The sequence below is a fragment of the Ceratina calcarata genome, unplaced genomic scaffold (genome assembly GCF_001652005.2).
Source record: "Ceratina calcarata isolate Rehan_Ccalc_2016 unplaced genomic scaffold, ASM165200v1 scaffold12, whole genome shotgun sequence".
Taxonomy (NCBI): Eukaryota; Metazoa; Arthropoda; class Insecta; order Hymenoptera; family Apidae; genus Ceratina; species Ceratina calcarata.
The window spans coordinates 263,718-279,122 of record NW_017132978.1 but is presented as its reverse complement, the minus strand read 5'-3'; the positions used below and the strand labels follow the sequence as shown (position 1 = coordinate 279,122).

Here is a 15,405-nt window from a genome sequence, read left to right as displayed (position 1 = left end):
CGAAACTCGACACTGTTCGCCTTTCAGCCATGACGGAAGATCCAAGCTTCAGAAAGGGGTAAACAATCTCGATCGAAGGTAGCTAAGATATAGTGTAATCAAATCTGGAAGACGGAATTTTCATTGATATTCGGTTACAAGAACACGGACGGCCGCGTCCCATGCATAATATGAATACATTCCAGGTTTCTCCCGGAGAAATGAATTGTAAATTCGACCCGTGGACCGGCGCCGATCGCCGATCGATCTTCCTCGGGAAACGCTGACGGAATGCAACGTCAGAAGTCGGTGAACGTGGTGAACGGGCGTGGACGGTATAATCCTTTCGACTGGGCCGGCCGTTGAAAGCAATTTCCTTTCCTACCCGAGTCTCTGTCTTCCGTTTTAATCTATTTTACGATGTCACATGAAATTTTCTCGCCCGAGGATACAACACGGCCAGCTAGCGACCGTCTCCAACGGATTAAACCCGAATTCCATAATTCACGATTCGAGAGCCACCGGGAAGGGAAAGTTGTCAATTAACAAATGCGGCTTTTTGGAACGGAGGCAATGTGACACACCGTGTAAAAACTTTGACTAGCCTCGTAGTGAGAGTGCGATCCTTCGAAAAAGGAAAGCGAACAAATGTAGGTTGGGTAAAAGGCAAAAAGCGAGCGCGTAGATTCAAAAAAAGCATCTTACCGGCTCACCGAGATCGGCGAGCCATGATAGTTATAATAATCCCGTTCGCCGGAGGGCACGTCATCGTTTTTCCCTTTCGCACGATGCATCGGTCGAAGACGTTGCCTGTGAATCGCGTTACAAATTCGTAGCTTGGCTTCGGCTTTTGAAAACCGTTTCGGTGGGAAACTCGTACCCTCGGCAATTCCCGTTACGTAGCTACATCGGTCAATCTGGGCGTCGACAGGCAGGGTCATTGTTCAGGGAAACGGTCAAGGAGCGAGCATAGAAGTCACCGGGCCAGGAAAGAGTGACTTTGATCGAACGACTTTCTTTCGACGTAATTGCTCGGGGTCCGTTCGAGCCGGGAAAGGCGGACGGTGAGAAAGAGAATAGAGCTATACCTATTACGAATTGTAAAGAAAAAGAGGCGAGTGAAAGGACGACGTGCACCCGTGAATCCGCCGGAGCTCTACCCAACCCAGTCGATCTCCGGCTGCCGTGTACCACGTAACTGGACACTGATATCGCATTCTTCGACTATCGATACAGTCGCTCCTTCCTACGGCCGTCACTTTCACTGCCACTTCCCGTGGAACGTACGACAAACTGCACCATTGTTTCCCGCCAGTCGCTGCTAAAACGATGCTCGAGGTTCCTGACCTCGTGAAAGGAAACGGGTGCGCTATACTTTTTAACCAATTCTCGCAATCGTGACCGCAACTGTGTCACGAATACGCGGTCTGTTAGATAATCAGGTAACGTCGCGTCTGATGGCACCCGGTTAAACGTAACGAACAATAGAAAGATTAACGGGTGCATCTATTATCATCGGGTCGGGGATACAACGTGGCTAATGGTGAAAGCCACGCGTGCCACTTTCTAATCGGCGAGCAGATTAATCGACAAATTTGGCGGACGAACAGATTTTATTTGTAACAAGGGAACCATCACCGTAACAAACGATACAAGAGCTTCGTGCTTAATAGAAATTGCTTAACGACGCCATGGATGATGCGGTGGTTTCTGAAGAGCCGCGAGCTGCACAGCGTTCGCGACGGCGTTCTCCTTCGCAGCGATTATGTCCTTTTCCTGGGGATTAATTAAAGTTTCAACACTCTTTCAATCGTGAGTTCACCGGAGTACCTTCGCTTCCTGTTCGCTCTGAGTGATCTGCTTGTCCACGTCCTGCTTCTGTAACTCGGCAGCGGTCGCAGCAGCGTTTCTCTGAATAGCGGCGGCTGCTGCGGCTTCCCTCGCCGCAGCCACTCGTTGAGCAGCTGCGACGGCATCCTTCAACGACGCTAATCTCTGCTGCAGAGCCACCAATTGCTTCGCGCTCGATCTCGCCTCGGCCTCGGCGTTCGACGAGATTTCTTGCGACCTAAAACAGGGCGGATAGACATTAAAGTAGAAGTACAGATGGTACATAGGGTTCGTCGGGATCGGAGTTTGGCATTGATTGAAAACATGCACGGTACTTCGATTTATTACGAGAAGTATGCATATTACCTCGCCGCGGCTTCCCTCGCGGCAGCTTCCTTGGCCAGTGCAATTTTCTGCTGAACAATAGCGGCCTGTTTGGCCTCGGCTACTTTCTGCTGCGCTGAATTTACATTCTGATTCGCTTCCTTGGCCAGTTGTATGGCTTTCAGCACGTCCGGAGGGTAAGCGATGCTCGGCGTGCCGGAGACTGGATCCCTTAATGCCTGGCACGCAAATCGTTTTGAAAAATCCATCACGAAAATTTTATAGTTGAAGAATTTCTTAAGTAATTTCTATAATAATAAATAAATCAAGTACCTGAACAGCGACATTGTGCGTGGCTTGGACCTGGACCTGCGTTAAAGGAATGTCGGGTATTCCGGAAGGATTCCAAGGAACAGATCCAAAGCTCGATGGGGGCCATGCACCGGTGGAAAAAATAGGAGCCACTCCGAAGAAGTCGTAACCAGACGGTCCCAACACGGTTACGCCTCTTTTATCTTTTCTCGACTGAGACTTCGAATCGACGATACTAATCGCGACGACTGCAATCACGATCTACAAATATTTATTTTTAATCAATAATTTTAACAACTTTTTTAAATAGAGCTTTCACTGCTTTTTACCCTGTGTACGAACTTCATGTTGAAAGAGCAGATGTTATCGAGTGATGAACGTTATTGATGACTGAAGTGTCCAAGTCGAAGGACCAGTATATATACTGATTGAGAGAACGCTCGATCGTAATGAGAAAATTGATTTAATTAGAGAATAGGAAGAGTCTTTATTCTGTAATTACAATTTACTGTAACGTTCCTGTACAATCAGCGATCATTCGTTCGGAAATTGATGAGTCGTAATAATTATCTTTCGTTTCCACTTGAGAAAAATTCTAGCGAATTATTACGTGTGTTGAACTTCCGGTGGAAAATTATTTTATACAGTTTTCAACTTACGTACAAAAATAACAATATAAATAAAGTAACAATATAATAATTAATTTACATGTAAAGATTAATTCGCATTGTACTAATTCTTATCTCTATAATAAATCATTCTAACAATTACAATCCCTTGTTTCTTCGTATTTTGTATCCGAAGCTTCCCTCGTGTTTTGGTGAAAAACTCGTTACGATGTCAGAACTGTGTCCATCGGTGTCTTGGAAATCTTGAGAATTCTTGTAATACTTAAAATTATTTCGTCTCGATGGTTTGAACTCTTCGTCGTAGTCGAAATATTTTGACTTATGGGTATCGTCCGAGGTTTCTTCGCTTTCCTGCGTCTCGTCATTCTCTTCGTTGTTTTCTCGTCTGTCGTACAAAGGCTTGGACGAGGAACCATCCGATTGATATTTAGCACGTTCATCATGATTATCGTCATTGTATTTGGGAAACGTCTTCTCGTCGGTTTCCTCGTCACGATCCCGGCTTGAATACTTGCCAAATTTCTTGTCGTACTGCTTGAACGGATTCGAGGAGGGCTTGAAGTCACCTTCCATAGCTGGCGACTCGAAGTGCTTCTCTGGTTTATGCTCGTAGTCGCTATCGTCATCCGAATCTGGTCCATACTCTTTCTCTCCTGTTTGACCTGTGAGAATTATTTATTAAACTTAATTTTTACAATCTGATAAAATAACGAAGAATTTTCGAAACCGATCTGCTTTTGTAGTATTGTGATATTTTACAGCTTTTATATAAGTATGATAATTTTTTTAATTGTACAGTAAACCATGCTTTCTAATATTCCACAGAATATTAAATTCTTTGATCCAATATTAAAAAAAATTATACAATTCTAAAATGAGTGCGAATATATTGTCTGTATCAGTCTTATAATTTTGAAGGTCCAAAGATTTAAAAAAATGATAAAACAAACCTTCGTCATCCTCCTTATCACTGCCATCATCATCTTCTTCGTCCTTTTTAGGCGGAGGCATAGGTTTCTTAGTAATAATCTCGACGTCGTAAAGAATCCCTTCATTAGGACGATTTTCAACCGGTCGACGCTGATTCGAATGCCCGAAATGCAGTTGCGGCTGCGCTTGCAGGGGATGGTAAGTCGCTGTTGAGAATCCACCGAAATTGGGGTACACGTTTATGGCAGCGCCTTTGTACTGAGGAAATTGTAGATTATTGCTCGCGGTGGAAATCGGGACTACGTGGCTCTGGAAACTGGATAGCGGCGAAGCAAACGGCGAGCTCAATTGCAGGTTGTTCACTTTTCCTGTTTGGAACTGAGATAAGGGATTCAAAACCAGCGGCTGGCTTTGAAACGCGGATAGATACGAAGGGTGCTCTTGGGGATTCAAGTGGTATATCGTCGGTTTCTTATTCTGATACGCGGACGAGAACACGTGTGTCCCTTTTGACAGCGGGTGATTCGTTTTGTATATCGGAACTTGTACATTCGTACCTGGAAAAATAACATATTAGAGAATAATTAGATATAATTAATATTTGTATACATCATGTAAAATGATCTATATGATGCATATATACGTACCAGATTGTTTCGATGGTTTAGCGAAATTATCGTTTGCCACTTTATAACCAGCGGACATGGTGAATAGATTCTCCGAATACGGTGACAATTGCTCGTTGCTTTGAGAATATGGAGATATTGCTGAATGTTTAAATATATTATCATAAGCGTACGAGTCACCGAGTTCTGCAGGCTCTATTTTCGCATTCTTGTAATAAGTCTTCGCATCGTCCATTTGGGCGGTTCGGGGAGTGGGACTAACTGGCTGATACCGATGGGTCCTGTATTCTTGAGTAACATTCCCATTCTTCGGTTCCGCAACACTCCCTCCCGTTGCATTCAATGCCGATAAGAGCAAGGCGACGAAAATCTAAAATACAAACATATTATACGTATGTTCGTTCACTGAAATTGTATAATTACGAACGAGACGTACCAACATGACGTCGGCGCAGAGAGACACGGACGTTTCCTCTTAACTGACGGCGACGCGGGCCTCGTGATCTTTTATATTCATTACCGATTACCGATGCGAGACCATCGAACGGGTTTGACTTTTCTACCGTTTGACAAAAACCGTGCCGAAGAAAAACCGAGTTAAACCTCCGTGACTCTCGTCGATACTTAAGCGGCGTGTCAACGACCTAACTCCCGGCTAATTTAGATTTCCGCAGTCAGTAACTGCCGCGAATTAATTTTTAACAAAAAGCCCCTCGCTCGCACGCCTCGATTTTTCTGTTTATTTATCGTTAAAATTTATTTTCCATTCATCGTGCACGAAAGAATCGACGCTCGATTAAATTCTCTATTCAAACATCCCAGATTGGTACGGTAATAATTGCTCCGAGCGGAAAAGCAATTAACTGGTCAATATTCATCGCTCACAGTTCCTAGGAAATTAGTCGGGCACATTATCCCCAACGGAATGGATGGAACTGCCGTAAAAGATTTGTTTCTAATTGCTTTCCGACTATCCTTTCCGGTGAAAGTAAAACCTCGACGGTATATACGTAGCGGAGTCCATGGGACATTGTGGCAAATTGAAACAATCGCGGTTTGACGCAATGCGTGCAGAAAATTGTCACAGAGTCGTAAGAATCGATCGCAAAAATGACGGGTCGATTACGTGAACATTTTTTCAACTACCTGTTGCAACGGAATAGCCACGGTGTGACGAGCTCCTGCCGTTACACGTGGCATGGTGCGCCTCGTTTATCGAGCAGAAAATTGTTACGAATTAGAAATTTTATTCAAGCCCTGTCGGTGCTCGGCCAGAAAAAAATGTTCACACTTTCCTGCGCACCCTATAAAGAAGTGAGAATGTATCAAGGTCGATGTCAAATTCGCTGCGGGTAAAAGCACTTTCACTTTGATTCAATGCAAAATTTATAGGGGTTCGATCGATCCGCGATTAATTACGTCCCTTGGAAATTAGAAAGGCGAGAATGACGAATACGATCGTTTATGGTTACCATTCGTCACTGGTATATTTTATAGAACTTCGGTGAAAGTGCAGATGAGAAGAAGTACAGTCGAGAGGGTTTTATGAAAATTTACGTCGATAGATTTATGGTATTTTATTTATAAGTAATATATACAACAAACTGTAGCACCTTATAAACAGACAATTCGAACGTCAGTCTCGATTTTATACGACCGATTTAGAACAAAATAGAATAGTATCAAAATGATATTTGGTATCGATCATGAGAGCCTCTGTGAAATTGAAACGCGGATTCAAACGATCCTCTTTTCGGGCAACGATCTCCGAGCGTTGCTGGCCTGTCCTAAATTAGAGTACAACGGGCCTTGGGTCCCGGTTCTATAAGCTTGATCCTTGAATGTATCGCCGAAGAATTGTTGCTCCATCCGGCGCTTTTCATCGTCCAAGAATTGTTTCAGCTGATCCTTGTCTCGAAAGTAGTTCGGGTTGTTCCCACTCGGCAGCTGTTTGTTCTTCATCAAAAGACCGAAGAGATTGTGCATCTTGGGCTGATTGTAAGAACTCTCTTTACCGTCGAATCCTTTATAATGTTTACCGTTGGGGGAATTATTTCTCTCATGGGAGGCCGAGGAGTACGAGCCTTTTCGGAACTGCCTCGAATCGTGGATGGTCTCGTACTGCGGGAAACCCTCGACGTGCACCGGGTCGATATTCGACCCAGATACCTCGAGACTCCCGGCTTTCGGAGACAAATTGCTTCTATGGTGCGGCCTGGGTCCGTGATGATGATTACGGAACCTCGGACCTGGTCTCTTTTTACCAGGCTTCTCAAAGTGATGACCTTTCAAACGTTGGTGCGGCGGGGTCATAAAATCCTTGATATGCTTCGTCTCTCTATACTTCTCGGGTCTGCGGTGTCTGTGCGGTTTGCCACGGAAATTATACTCCTTCGGGTGATTCTTCAGCATCTGTTCGAACGCTGCTACGAGTTCAGGGTCCGGTTTCTTATTCGGCAGTTCGGCCGTTTGCACATTCGTCTCGCTATGGTGCGCCTCGTGATCTTTATTCCTGGAGTCGTACAGCGAGGCTTTCAATCGTTGCAATTCGTTCCTCAGTCTTATAACGTCTGCTTCGGTCACATTTTGCCGTCGATTGCGGTCGTTGTTCCATTTCTGAGAATTATACATCGTCTTTAGGGATTCCTTAAACATCTGCTCGGCGTAGGTCGCCAGATCCGAAGACAATTTCGGTTTCTGGTATAATTCGCTGTGCGAGGTGAACGAGGGTTTAAAGAAGTTACCACCGGGTATCAAAGGCACTAGATTCAAGTTCTGTTGAAGAGGCTCGTTCGCGTGTAACTTACTGTTCAACGCGTCTTGATTTCTGACGACCTCCACGTTCGGAACGAAATTAATTGGATTGAACATCGGCCGGTTCTGAGACTGGTAAGCTTTCAAATCGTTATTAGCCTGATTGTTCTTCGCACCGATTTCGGTCAACGAGTTCGCGAAGCTGTGAACGTTCGCGGGTTCCGTGGTCGGCGATAATACAGCCGGCCTGGCCGTAACGAATCCGGTTGCGGTAAACATCGGTATTGATGTGGTCAAAACAGCGGCGGGATAATGCATCGCCTCGTAGGAATTTATAATGGTGTCCACGGGGCTGGGTTTGATATTCGGATTGACAATTTCGACGTTCCTCGTACCAACGTGCGGTAAATGAGCATTGCTAATGATCCCCGGTGACGCATTCGCGTTCCCATTGCCGTTACTTTCCGCGTTGTCGATCGATTGATACGCGAGGGCTGGTTTCGCGTTATTCTCGTATCCCGTGTACTGCTGATTTTGATCTTGACCGTTCGCTGAGATCGTGGCGAAAGTCGGCACCGACTGCAACACCGGCAGCAAGTGCGTCTGGATGTAAGCCTTCATCTTGGGAGCGTTCATCTGTTGATACCAGCCTTGTTTAAGATTCTGCTGATTATTCAAATCCTGCGAGTAGTACGAATCCCCGTTGTTCGTTTGCTCGTTCTGGCCGACTGACAGACTGGCAGAGGCTAAGAAGTTCGTATTCGCCGCGCCTGGGAGCATCTTCTTGTTTTGTGTCTCGGCGGTGATCAAGTTGATCGGCGTCGGGGTGATCGTGGACATCGTTGGCAGAGGCTGCAAGCTGCCACCGATAGCACTTTGACCCTGTATTCCGTGCGGGTTCACCTGAATGTAATCGAGATTCACCGGCGTTTGCATGAGCGTCGGGACGGTTTGAAGGGTCGGCTGAGGTACTATGAGCTGTGGCATCTGATTCGGCCGAGGCGTGGCCATGCCTTGACCGTCTTGAGCGACGGCGAGGACCGGGGCCGCCGTGCTGGACACGTACTGCGGTTTGTAGTATTTGTTCTGATCGTTCGAATACATCTGATTCTGGAAATTATTCTGGCCGACGATGACGTCCGGGACTGGCGTGGATACTTTCACCTTGACGTCTTGACTGACCGCGTTGTCGTTCGGATTACCGACCGCTGGGACGATGTTGCGTAGAACTGCGTTCGACACGTCGAAGCCTTGGCTGTTACCGATCGCCGTTGCGTGATTGAAATTCGCCAGCCGTACCAGGTTCACCGGGACGATCAGCTTAGGCTTCTCGAGCTGCCCGATTTCGATGCCGCTGGAATGCGAAATCTCGAGATTAGGCGAGATCTGGTTCCAGCTAGGGCTCGGTTTAAACTTCGAACTCTGCGATTTGTGCCTCGTCTCCGATAATCTCTCGTCCTGCCTCGTATCCTCGTAACTGTCGTCCTGATCCTGGTCGTCGTTGTTCGTCCAAGAATTTCCTCTGGTCCTGTGACGATGGGACTTGGTCCTCGACGCGTGATGCCTCTTTCCGTGAATCTCGTACTCCGTGCTGTCATCGTGCGAACCGCGATGCTCTTTCGGCAATCTTTTACTGTCATTAGGTCGTCGCCGGCTCTTCTGTATTTTTCTAGGCCTCTCCGTGTACTCCACGTATTCGTCCTCCGACGCATCTCCGGAGTCCTCCTCGCTGCGATATCTTCCATTTCTGTTGTCCATCATGTACCGATTCATAGCCTCCGCGCTTTGCACCGAATCGAGCACCCTCGAATTTTGATATTCATCAGAGCTCGGTCGATCGAGCTTGTAATCCGGCTCGGCGACCACGACTGGCCTGGAGAATCTGTGATTCTTAGCAATTTGCGATGACGAACTCTCGCTATCGTAATGGTCATTATTTTTAGTATTTAAGAAAAGACTGATCTCCTGGTTCGGCCTTGGGATGGATGCCACTGTAGGCCGCGGCTGCTTGCTCTGCCCGTCATAGTTCAAAACTCGTTGCTGATGATAATTGGTTACTTTCTCCTGGTTCTTCTTCTCATTATCCTTCGGTGAATTATGAAAGTTCTCAGGCGTGACTGTTCCATAATTTCCCATATAATTCTCGATCTTCTGCCCTTTGCCTTGAGTCCTGTGCCTCGATCGAGTCTTATCATCATTCTCGTCAGATCTTGGATCCTCGTACGTGTCCGGATAATTGGCGACCACCGGTGTATTGTTTCTGACCTTTAGCAATTCGAACTCGTTCTGGTTAGCCTGGTACTCGAAAGATCTACGGTTGTTCGGCAAGTTTAGAAATATTCTAGCTTCCGTAGAATAAGCGGGATCGTCCTCGATGTTATCAAGTTCTTCAACAGTGCTCGAATTATTCTGTCCGTTCGAAGTAACATTGTTAGATTCTAACGGAGGTAACGCGGAGTCTTGCTTGAGTTCAGGCAAAGGGGATGCGACCATGGGCACGAAACCGTTTGAATTCTCATAGTGCACCGTGGTGTCTACTATAGACGTTATCAGTTGGTCTCGGAATTCCTGTTTCTCCGACGCGGTAGCCAGCTGATCGAACGGCTCATCCTTCTGGTCCGCGTTCCCTGTTCCTGTTACGTGCGGCCAGCTCAAAGATACGAGCACAACCTGCGTGATAATCGAATAGAAAATTATTAGCGATTCCTTAATTTAATCAAACCGATTGCTGGCGAACGTTCTGACCGAAGTACACTTAACGCTTTATCGTCTCGCCTAAAGTTTACAGTTCGGCCATTGGCTAAATTGAATTAGACGAAAGGCGCGGAGTTTTAAACCGCAGAAAGCGTTACGATCATTGCGGACTTAGGATAATAGTGAAGTTAAACGGAACGATCGGCGAAAATAAGTGGCAATCAACGGGCTGACCTAGAATAGAAACGCGCAGTGGAAAAAGTAAAATGCGAGAGACACGCGTGTGCCGTACGACAGGCGAGGACTGAATGTGCACGGGAGCAGATCCTATGGAACTTTCTCAGATCGGAATTAGGTTTCCGTGCGATTGTTAATTCGACAAAGGGAGGACGGTTTTAGCTACCCTCTTCGCTTCGGGAAAGATAATTACGGGACGTGTCCGCGGCTGACAAAGGGACGCTCTCAGCCCGGGTGAAATTACCCGTAGTTGCTTTGGATTCGTAATAAATTTCGTTCCAGTTTAAAACGAAACGCGTGCACGCGTTTCCCCGCGAGGAAAGTAAGACCTTTCGTTTAATTGACCGTTTAACACGCGCGACGATTAGGGGAAATATCGAAGTATGAAGAAAGTGCTCCAATTATACAGTCTAGAAATTCTTATCCGATCGCATTCTGCCTTTAATTCATGGAAAAATATCGTTCGTTTATATTTGGGTCGATTTCTCTAAATTTTTCTATTAAAAAACGACACGAGATTGTTGCTAAAAAAAAATTCCGAACACTTTTCTCACTGATTCACACAGGACCGACACTGAATTCGATCGTGTCACGTACTTACAAAGTGCAATAGCATTCTCGTAGCTGGCGACGTTTTACCCTCTGAACGAGTGAACCCACGAATTACGTTGGATCGAGCGTCACCGAGCTTCGCGTTGTACACATTGATCACGGCCACGGACTCCTCTTCACGGTTTCCAATGTAATCCAAAAGACCTTGCGAGGTGGACCTCCGCGCGAGAACTGAGCCACATAGTAGACACGCGATTTTCTTTATACACTCCGGTGGCCAAGTGAAAAATATCGTTCTAAATATTATCCTATACTCCGCTGCCCGGCGGATACTTTCATTCGCGACACGCGACCGCTGCTGCGGAAATTTTGTCCGTAGCTAACACAGGATGCGATCACACGGTATCATTAATAGAGTCAGAATTCAATTGAAAGAAGAAAATTCGTTCAGTTGTACAAATGTTAGAATAATTAAAGATACAAGTTACTATGAAAAAGATCATTTATTTATTTTTTATAAGTACATTATAATTTATTACAATTGCGTTCCGCTATGAATCAATTACATTATAGCGCATTTGAATGTTTCATAAATATTTCATATAATTTTGGTTAGAATTAATGGAATTGGTAATTGCGTTGGGTATAAGAGATTCACCTGCGGTCAGTAATTCTCCCGCTGGATTTTACGCGCTCTGAAACACACGCATTATGCGCAGCGCGTTCACTCCTCCCGATGCAACCAGGCTCGCGCGTTAGAAACGACGGACGCTGTGTGCGCTGGTCGGTACGTACATACGTACATGCCTGAAGGTAAAGAGATGTGTAGAAGAGCCGCTGTTTAATATCTTGTGTCTAATTGCCGTGCGCGAAAGATATGCGAAAGATAAAATCGCGCTCGGCTCTCGTTGTGAAAACGTGAATTTTAACCGTGCCCTAGGAATACAGTTTGTTCGCCTGCACTTAACAACCAATTAATGCTAATTACTTTCCTCGCGCGAGCCGTGTCGCATTCACTTATCTTTTCGAGAGGGAAAAAATCCTCTCGACGTAGATGGAAATCTCGGTTTCAAGACACCGCAGTCGCTGGTGTCAACCACCTATGTTACGAAGATTAACAGCGTACATCATTTATAATTGTCTCGTATGGATGAGTCGTAAAACGATTGAAAAGTTTCTATTAGAAATCTACAAATTTAAAATACTAATACTTTTTGTAAATCGTAAATCTTGTTAATTGAGATAAGTACGACGTTAATTATCAGAATCCTATTTGAAGGTGCAATTAAACAGGAAGTATTTGCTTAAGTAGGTTTATTCATTCACGAATGAGTACATATATTTAGGAAATGCATTGTACAATAAGAAAATTCTTAACACTTATAAGGTACCTTCTTGAAGTGGAGAATTTGGTGAATCGTAAGTACAGTTTCAAAGCGATGAAACTTTATTGCACGTCCCCCGTATTAAATACTACCGAATGACTATCTTTAATCTAATTAACGTGACTCGTTCCACTTAAGACGAGCTAGGAATCGCGTTCATGCAAATCAGTCCATTTTTTTATACGACATAAAATCATTTGAATTCTAGTGAGAAACAATTAAAGGGCTCTTATTGCTATAAAATTGTTTCAGAGGAGTATTTCATACATTGAAAAATCCTGTACATATGCGAGCCCACAAAATATTTGCGATGATCAATTAGCCTATTCTATTCGAATCGAATCTAATTGTTAATTTTGTACGACGTGTATCTCGGATCCTCCAAAATCTGAACGTTCTTCACTTTCTGACGAGGCCGCTGATTGTACTGGCCGAGGAAATCCTTCGTCTGATCGATATTACTAGCCTCGTAGCTCGACTGGCCGACGTAGGAATTTGAATTATAGCTGGCCGCCGGACGCGCGTCGTCCTGAGTCAAGCGAATCAAGTCCAGAATGGGGCTCTGGGTAACCTTCGAGTTCGGCTCCGTTCCAAGATTGTAGGTGGAAGGTTGCGCCAATTCTTGGATGCTTTTAGCGTACTGAATGAGATACTGCTGGAGCAGCGCTTTCAGATTAATGTTCTGCGAGGCTTTCGGCTGAATCGGGGATGCGCTGTCTACTCTCAGTATGATCACTGGTACCAGCGAGTTTCCGGCTTGGACGAAAGTCGGTCGGACGTTCAGAATCGACGACGGATTTCTAACGTATTCCGAGATCGACGGATTGTAACTCAATAGGTCGGAGTACTGTAGATTCGAGTAGCTATTTAAACCATTAGTCTTCGAGCTTTGCTTCTCGTCCAAATAATTTCGTACCTCGGAACCGTAGAACGAATTGAGAGGCGTCGTAGCGTTAACGGTCGGCTCCGTCGTGTATCTACCCTTATACTCCGGGTTGGGACTGTTCACCATATATTTTGATAACGTTTGATACCGTGAATGGTAGCTGCTCTTCGAGCCCTGTGTTCCTCTACCTCGGGAGAACGAATGGCTGGCCTGCTGGCCAGTGCCAGGTTTTCGTTGCTGTGCAACGTTGTTCTGCTTCTGGTTCAGTAGACCCTGATAACCGAGCCGATACACTTGTTGCTGTGGTAAGCTCGACGACAGCGAGTCTCCGGAAACGAATGAGTTTGGCTCGCCCTCGGCCTGCTCGGAAACCGTGGGAAATTGCACCGGTCCCTGGGACAGAACCGTATTTTCCGTAGTGCTGGCCTCGTAAATCGGCCGCGTGGTCTGGGATCTCACGGATTGCTGAGCCGACGATTGCGGATAGTCCGAATAGCTAGTCTCGACGTACGTTTGAGGCGGCACGTCGGACACCCTGCCGTCTGGGTATTTCCAGAACACTTTGTTCTCGTAACTGACCCCGTTTTCATACGTGTACCTCGGTCCGTTCGAGAGTTCGCTTTGGTAATAATGATCGTAGTTCGCCGGACCGATCGTCGAGGATTCGGCGGTCCGCGAGGCGGACGGGAAGCCGTGCGAATCGACATCGGATTGAATATTCTGCCTCTGCCCGGTGGCGTAACCGTCGTAGTTGAACGAACTCGCGAACTTCGGGCTGGGCGTTACGTACCTGACCGTTTCCGTGGCACCGAAGGACAAAGGTGATTGCGTCGTGCTGCCGTACCCCGAATTCTGAATCGCGAACGAGCTCACCGGCTTCGGCGTCGTTAAGTAGCTTTGGTACTCGAAATTCGGACTCGGCTTCTGCGGCTTCGTTCGCAACCCGAACACTGATTCAGATTTCGATTGTACATTTTGATATTGATACTCTTGATTATGGGTCTGAGTATTGACATTCGGGGAGTGACTGAATCGGTTTGGCTGCACTCTTTCGATTATCGTTTTAGGCAGGAAAGGACTGATCGATTCCTCGATGCTGACCGTAGTGCCTGATTTACCCGCTGGGAAATAGTAATTGTATCTTCTGGGTGTGTGTTGGAGGTTGTTGTTGTCTAGGCCGTAACCAAGACCGCCGTTCACCGTGCGTTTCGATTTTTCTTCAGAAGTCGTATTTTCGTCGTCTGTACCGTTGCCGAAGTCGAGTAAAATAATCGGTGGCAAAATCGGTAAATCTTCATCTCCTAATTCTTCTTTCTCTGTATCGTCAATATCGTCTGCATTCGGTGAAGTGGTAACGTCATCTACAGCCTTGCCCGAAGCTTCAGTCAAGCACAGACCGATTATCAATACTATGGTAACCTGAAATCAATGAATAATCTTAATACCATATTCCATATTTATAAATAAATAAATTTATTTTAGAAATAGGAATTTTAGCAATATATTATATTTTAGCATAATTGTAGCAAATTTGCATTGTATTAAAATTTTGAAAATTCTTTTAAGGATGTATTGGCTACACAGTCAATCCCAAAAGTTTATGTACCTTAGAAAAACGCATTTCCTATAATGAAAAAGAAATTAGACGTCGGAAGGACGGAACGTTTGATTCGCGCACATAACAAACGAGGGGATAGTCATCGATCTGACAGTTTGATGCTCCACTAATAATAATCGCACTTTCACTTCCCTTCTTTCGCGGTGCTCCCTTTTCGTTGTCCGAGCGGACCGATAATTACGCCGAGCGGAAACGTCTCGTGGTTTCTCGGGTCGACCTTGCCGTCGAAGAGAGCGAATTTCTACAAGGTCACAGTTGAACCCAACCGCCCGGTTTGGCGCGAGAGAACGGGTTTCGTACGTACACGGCGCTTGCAATTTTCACCGCTTTCTTCGGCGAGCAAACAGCCCCGGGGCGCACGTTCACGATTCGCTATTGAACTTTTATAAGCATCGGCGCGGAAAGATTATGCACTTAAACGACTCTCGTTTCTACTCGCTGTTAAGTTATAGTTATGCCATTAATAACAGTGAAGTACGATAATGAAAGTTGCTTAAAATGCGTAAAAGTACGTAGCACTCTCTCGAGAATCTCCAATAGACGTCGTTAGATCTCGGCGATCATTTCGTAAGCGGCTGGTTTACGAACAAAACAAATCTTGTCAACGAGGATTTAACTATGGGCCAGGTAAAAAGGAATCTGTTACCTA

At 45.6% G+C, this 15,405-nt stretch overlaps 4 protein-coding genes across 4 annotated transcripts; all 4 read right to left on the bottom strand.

The window, feature by feature from the left end:
* Positions 1 to 1,637: 1,637 nt before the first annotated feature.
* LOC108625481 (polyglutamine-repeat protein pqn-41) lies at positions 1,638 to 2,792 on the bottom strand. The gene is made up of 5 exons (XM_018025538.2): positions 2,775 to 2,792; positions 2,467 to 2,706; positions 2,176 to 2,372; positions 1,810 to 2,047; positions 1,638 to 1,755 (listed from the first exon to the last, which is right to left on the bottom strand). Exons 1-5 carry the CDS (start codon positions 2,790 to 2,792, stop codon positions 1,660 to 1,662), a joined length of 789 nt encoding a protein of 262 aa, XP_017881027.1. The 3' UTR covers positions 1,638 to 1,659.
* A 420-nt stretch (positions 2,793 to 3,212) lies between these two features.
* On the bottom strand, positions 3,213 to 5,072 carry LOC113464443 (formin-J). The gene is made up of 4 exons (XM_026814261.1): positions 5,067 to 5,072; positions 4,652 to 5,000; positions 4,025 to 4,561; positions 3,213 to 3,736 (listed from the first exon to the last, which is right to left on the bottom strand). The coding sequence occupies exons 1-4, from the start codon at positions 5,070 to 5,072 to the stop codon at positions 3,213 to 3,215; spliced, it is 1,416 nt and encodes a 471-aa protein (XP_026670062.1).
* Positions 5,073 to 6,211: 1,139 nt separating this feature from the next.
* LOC108625471 (uncharacterized) lies at positions 6,212 to 10,966 on the bottom strand. The gene is made up of 2 exons (XM_018025525.2): positions 10,917 to 10,966; positions 6,212 to 10,054 (listed from the first exon to the last, which is right to left on the bottom strand). Exons 1-2 carry the CDS (start codon positions 10,929 to 10,931, stop codon positions 6,368 to 6,370), a joined length of 3,702 nt encoding a protein of 1,233 aa, XP_017881014.1. The 5' UTR covers positions 10,932 to 10,966; the 3' UTR covers positions 6,212 to 6,367.
* A 1,215-nt stretch (positions 10,967 to 12,181) lies between these two features.
* LOC108625462 (uncharacterized) lies at positions 12,182 to 15,022 on the bottom strand. Its single transcript, XM_026814163.1, has 2 exons — positions 14,745 to 15,022; positions 12,182 to 14,557 (listed from the first exon to the last, which is right to left on the bottom strand). Exons 1-2 carry the CDS (start codon positions 14,757 to 14,759, stop codon positions 12,596 to 12,598), a joined length of 1,977 nt encoding a protein of 658 aa, XP_026669964.1. The 5' UTR covers positions 14,760 to 15,022; the 3' UTR covers positions 12,182 to 12,595.
* Between the last annotated feature and the right edge of the window lie 383 nt (positions 15,023 to 15,405).

Coding starts and splice junctions, on each gene's coding strand:
- LOC108625481 (XM_018025538.2), bottom strand. Junction 2,373..2,466: donor CGCACAATGTCGCTGTTCAG/GTACTTGATTTA, acceptor TTTGCGTGCCAG/GCATTAAGGGATCCAGTCTC. Junction 1,756..1,809: donor AGAGCGAACAGGAAGCGAAG/GTACTCCGGTGA, acceptor ATTAATCCCCAG/GAAAAGGACATAATCGCTGC.
- LOC113464443 (XM_026814261.1), bottom strand. Junction 4,562..4,651: donor TAAACCATCGAAACAATCTG/GTACGTATATAT, acceptor TTATTTTTCCAG/GTACGAATGTACAAGTTCCG. Junction 3,737..4,024: donor TGATAAGGAGGATGACGAAG/GTTTGTTTTATC, acceptor TAATTCTCACAG/GTCAAACAGGAGAGAAAGAG.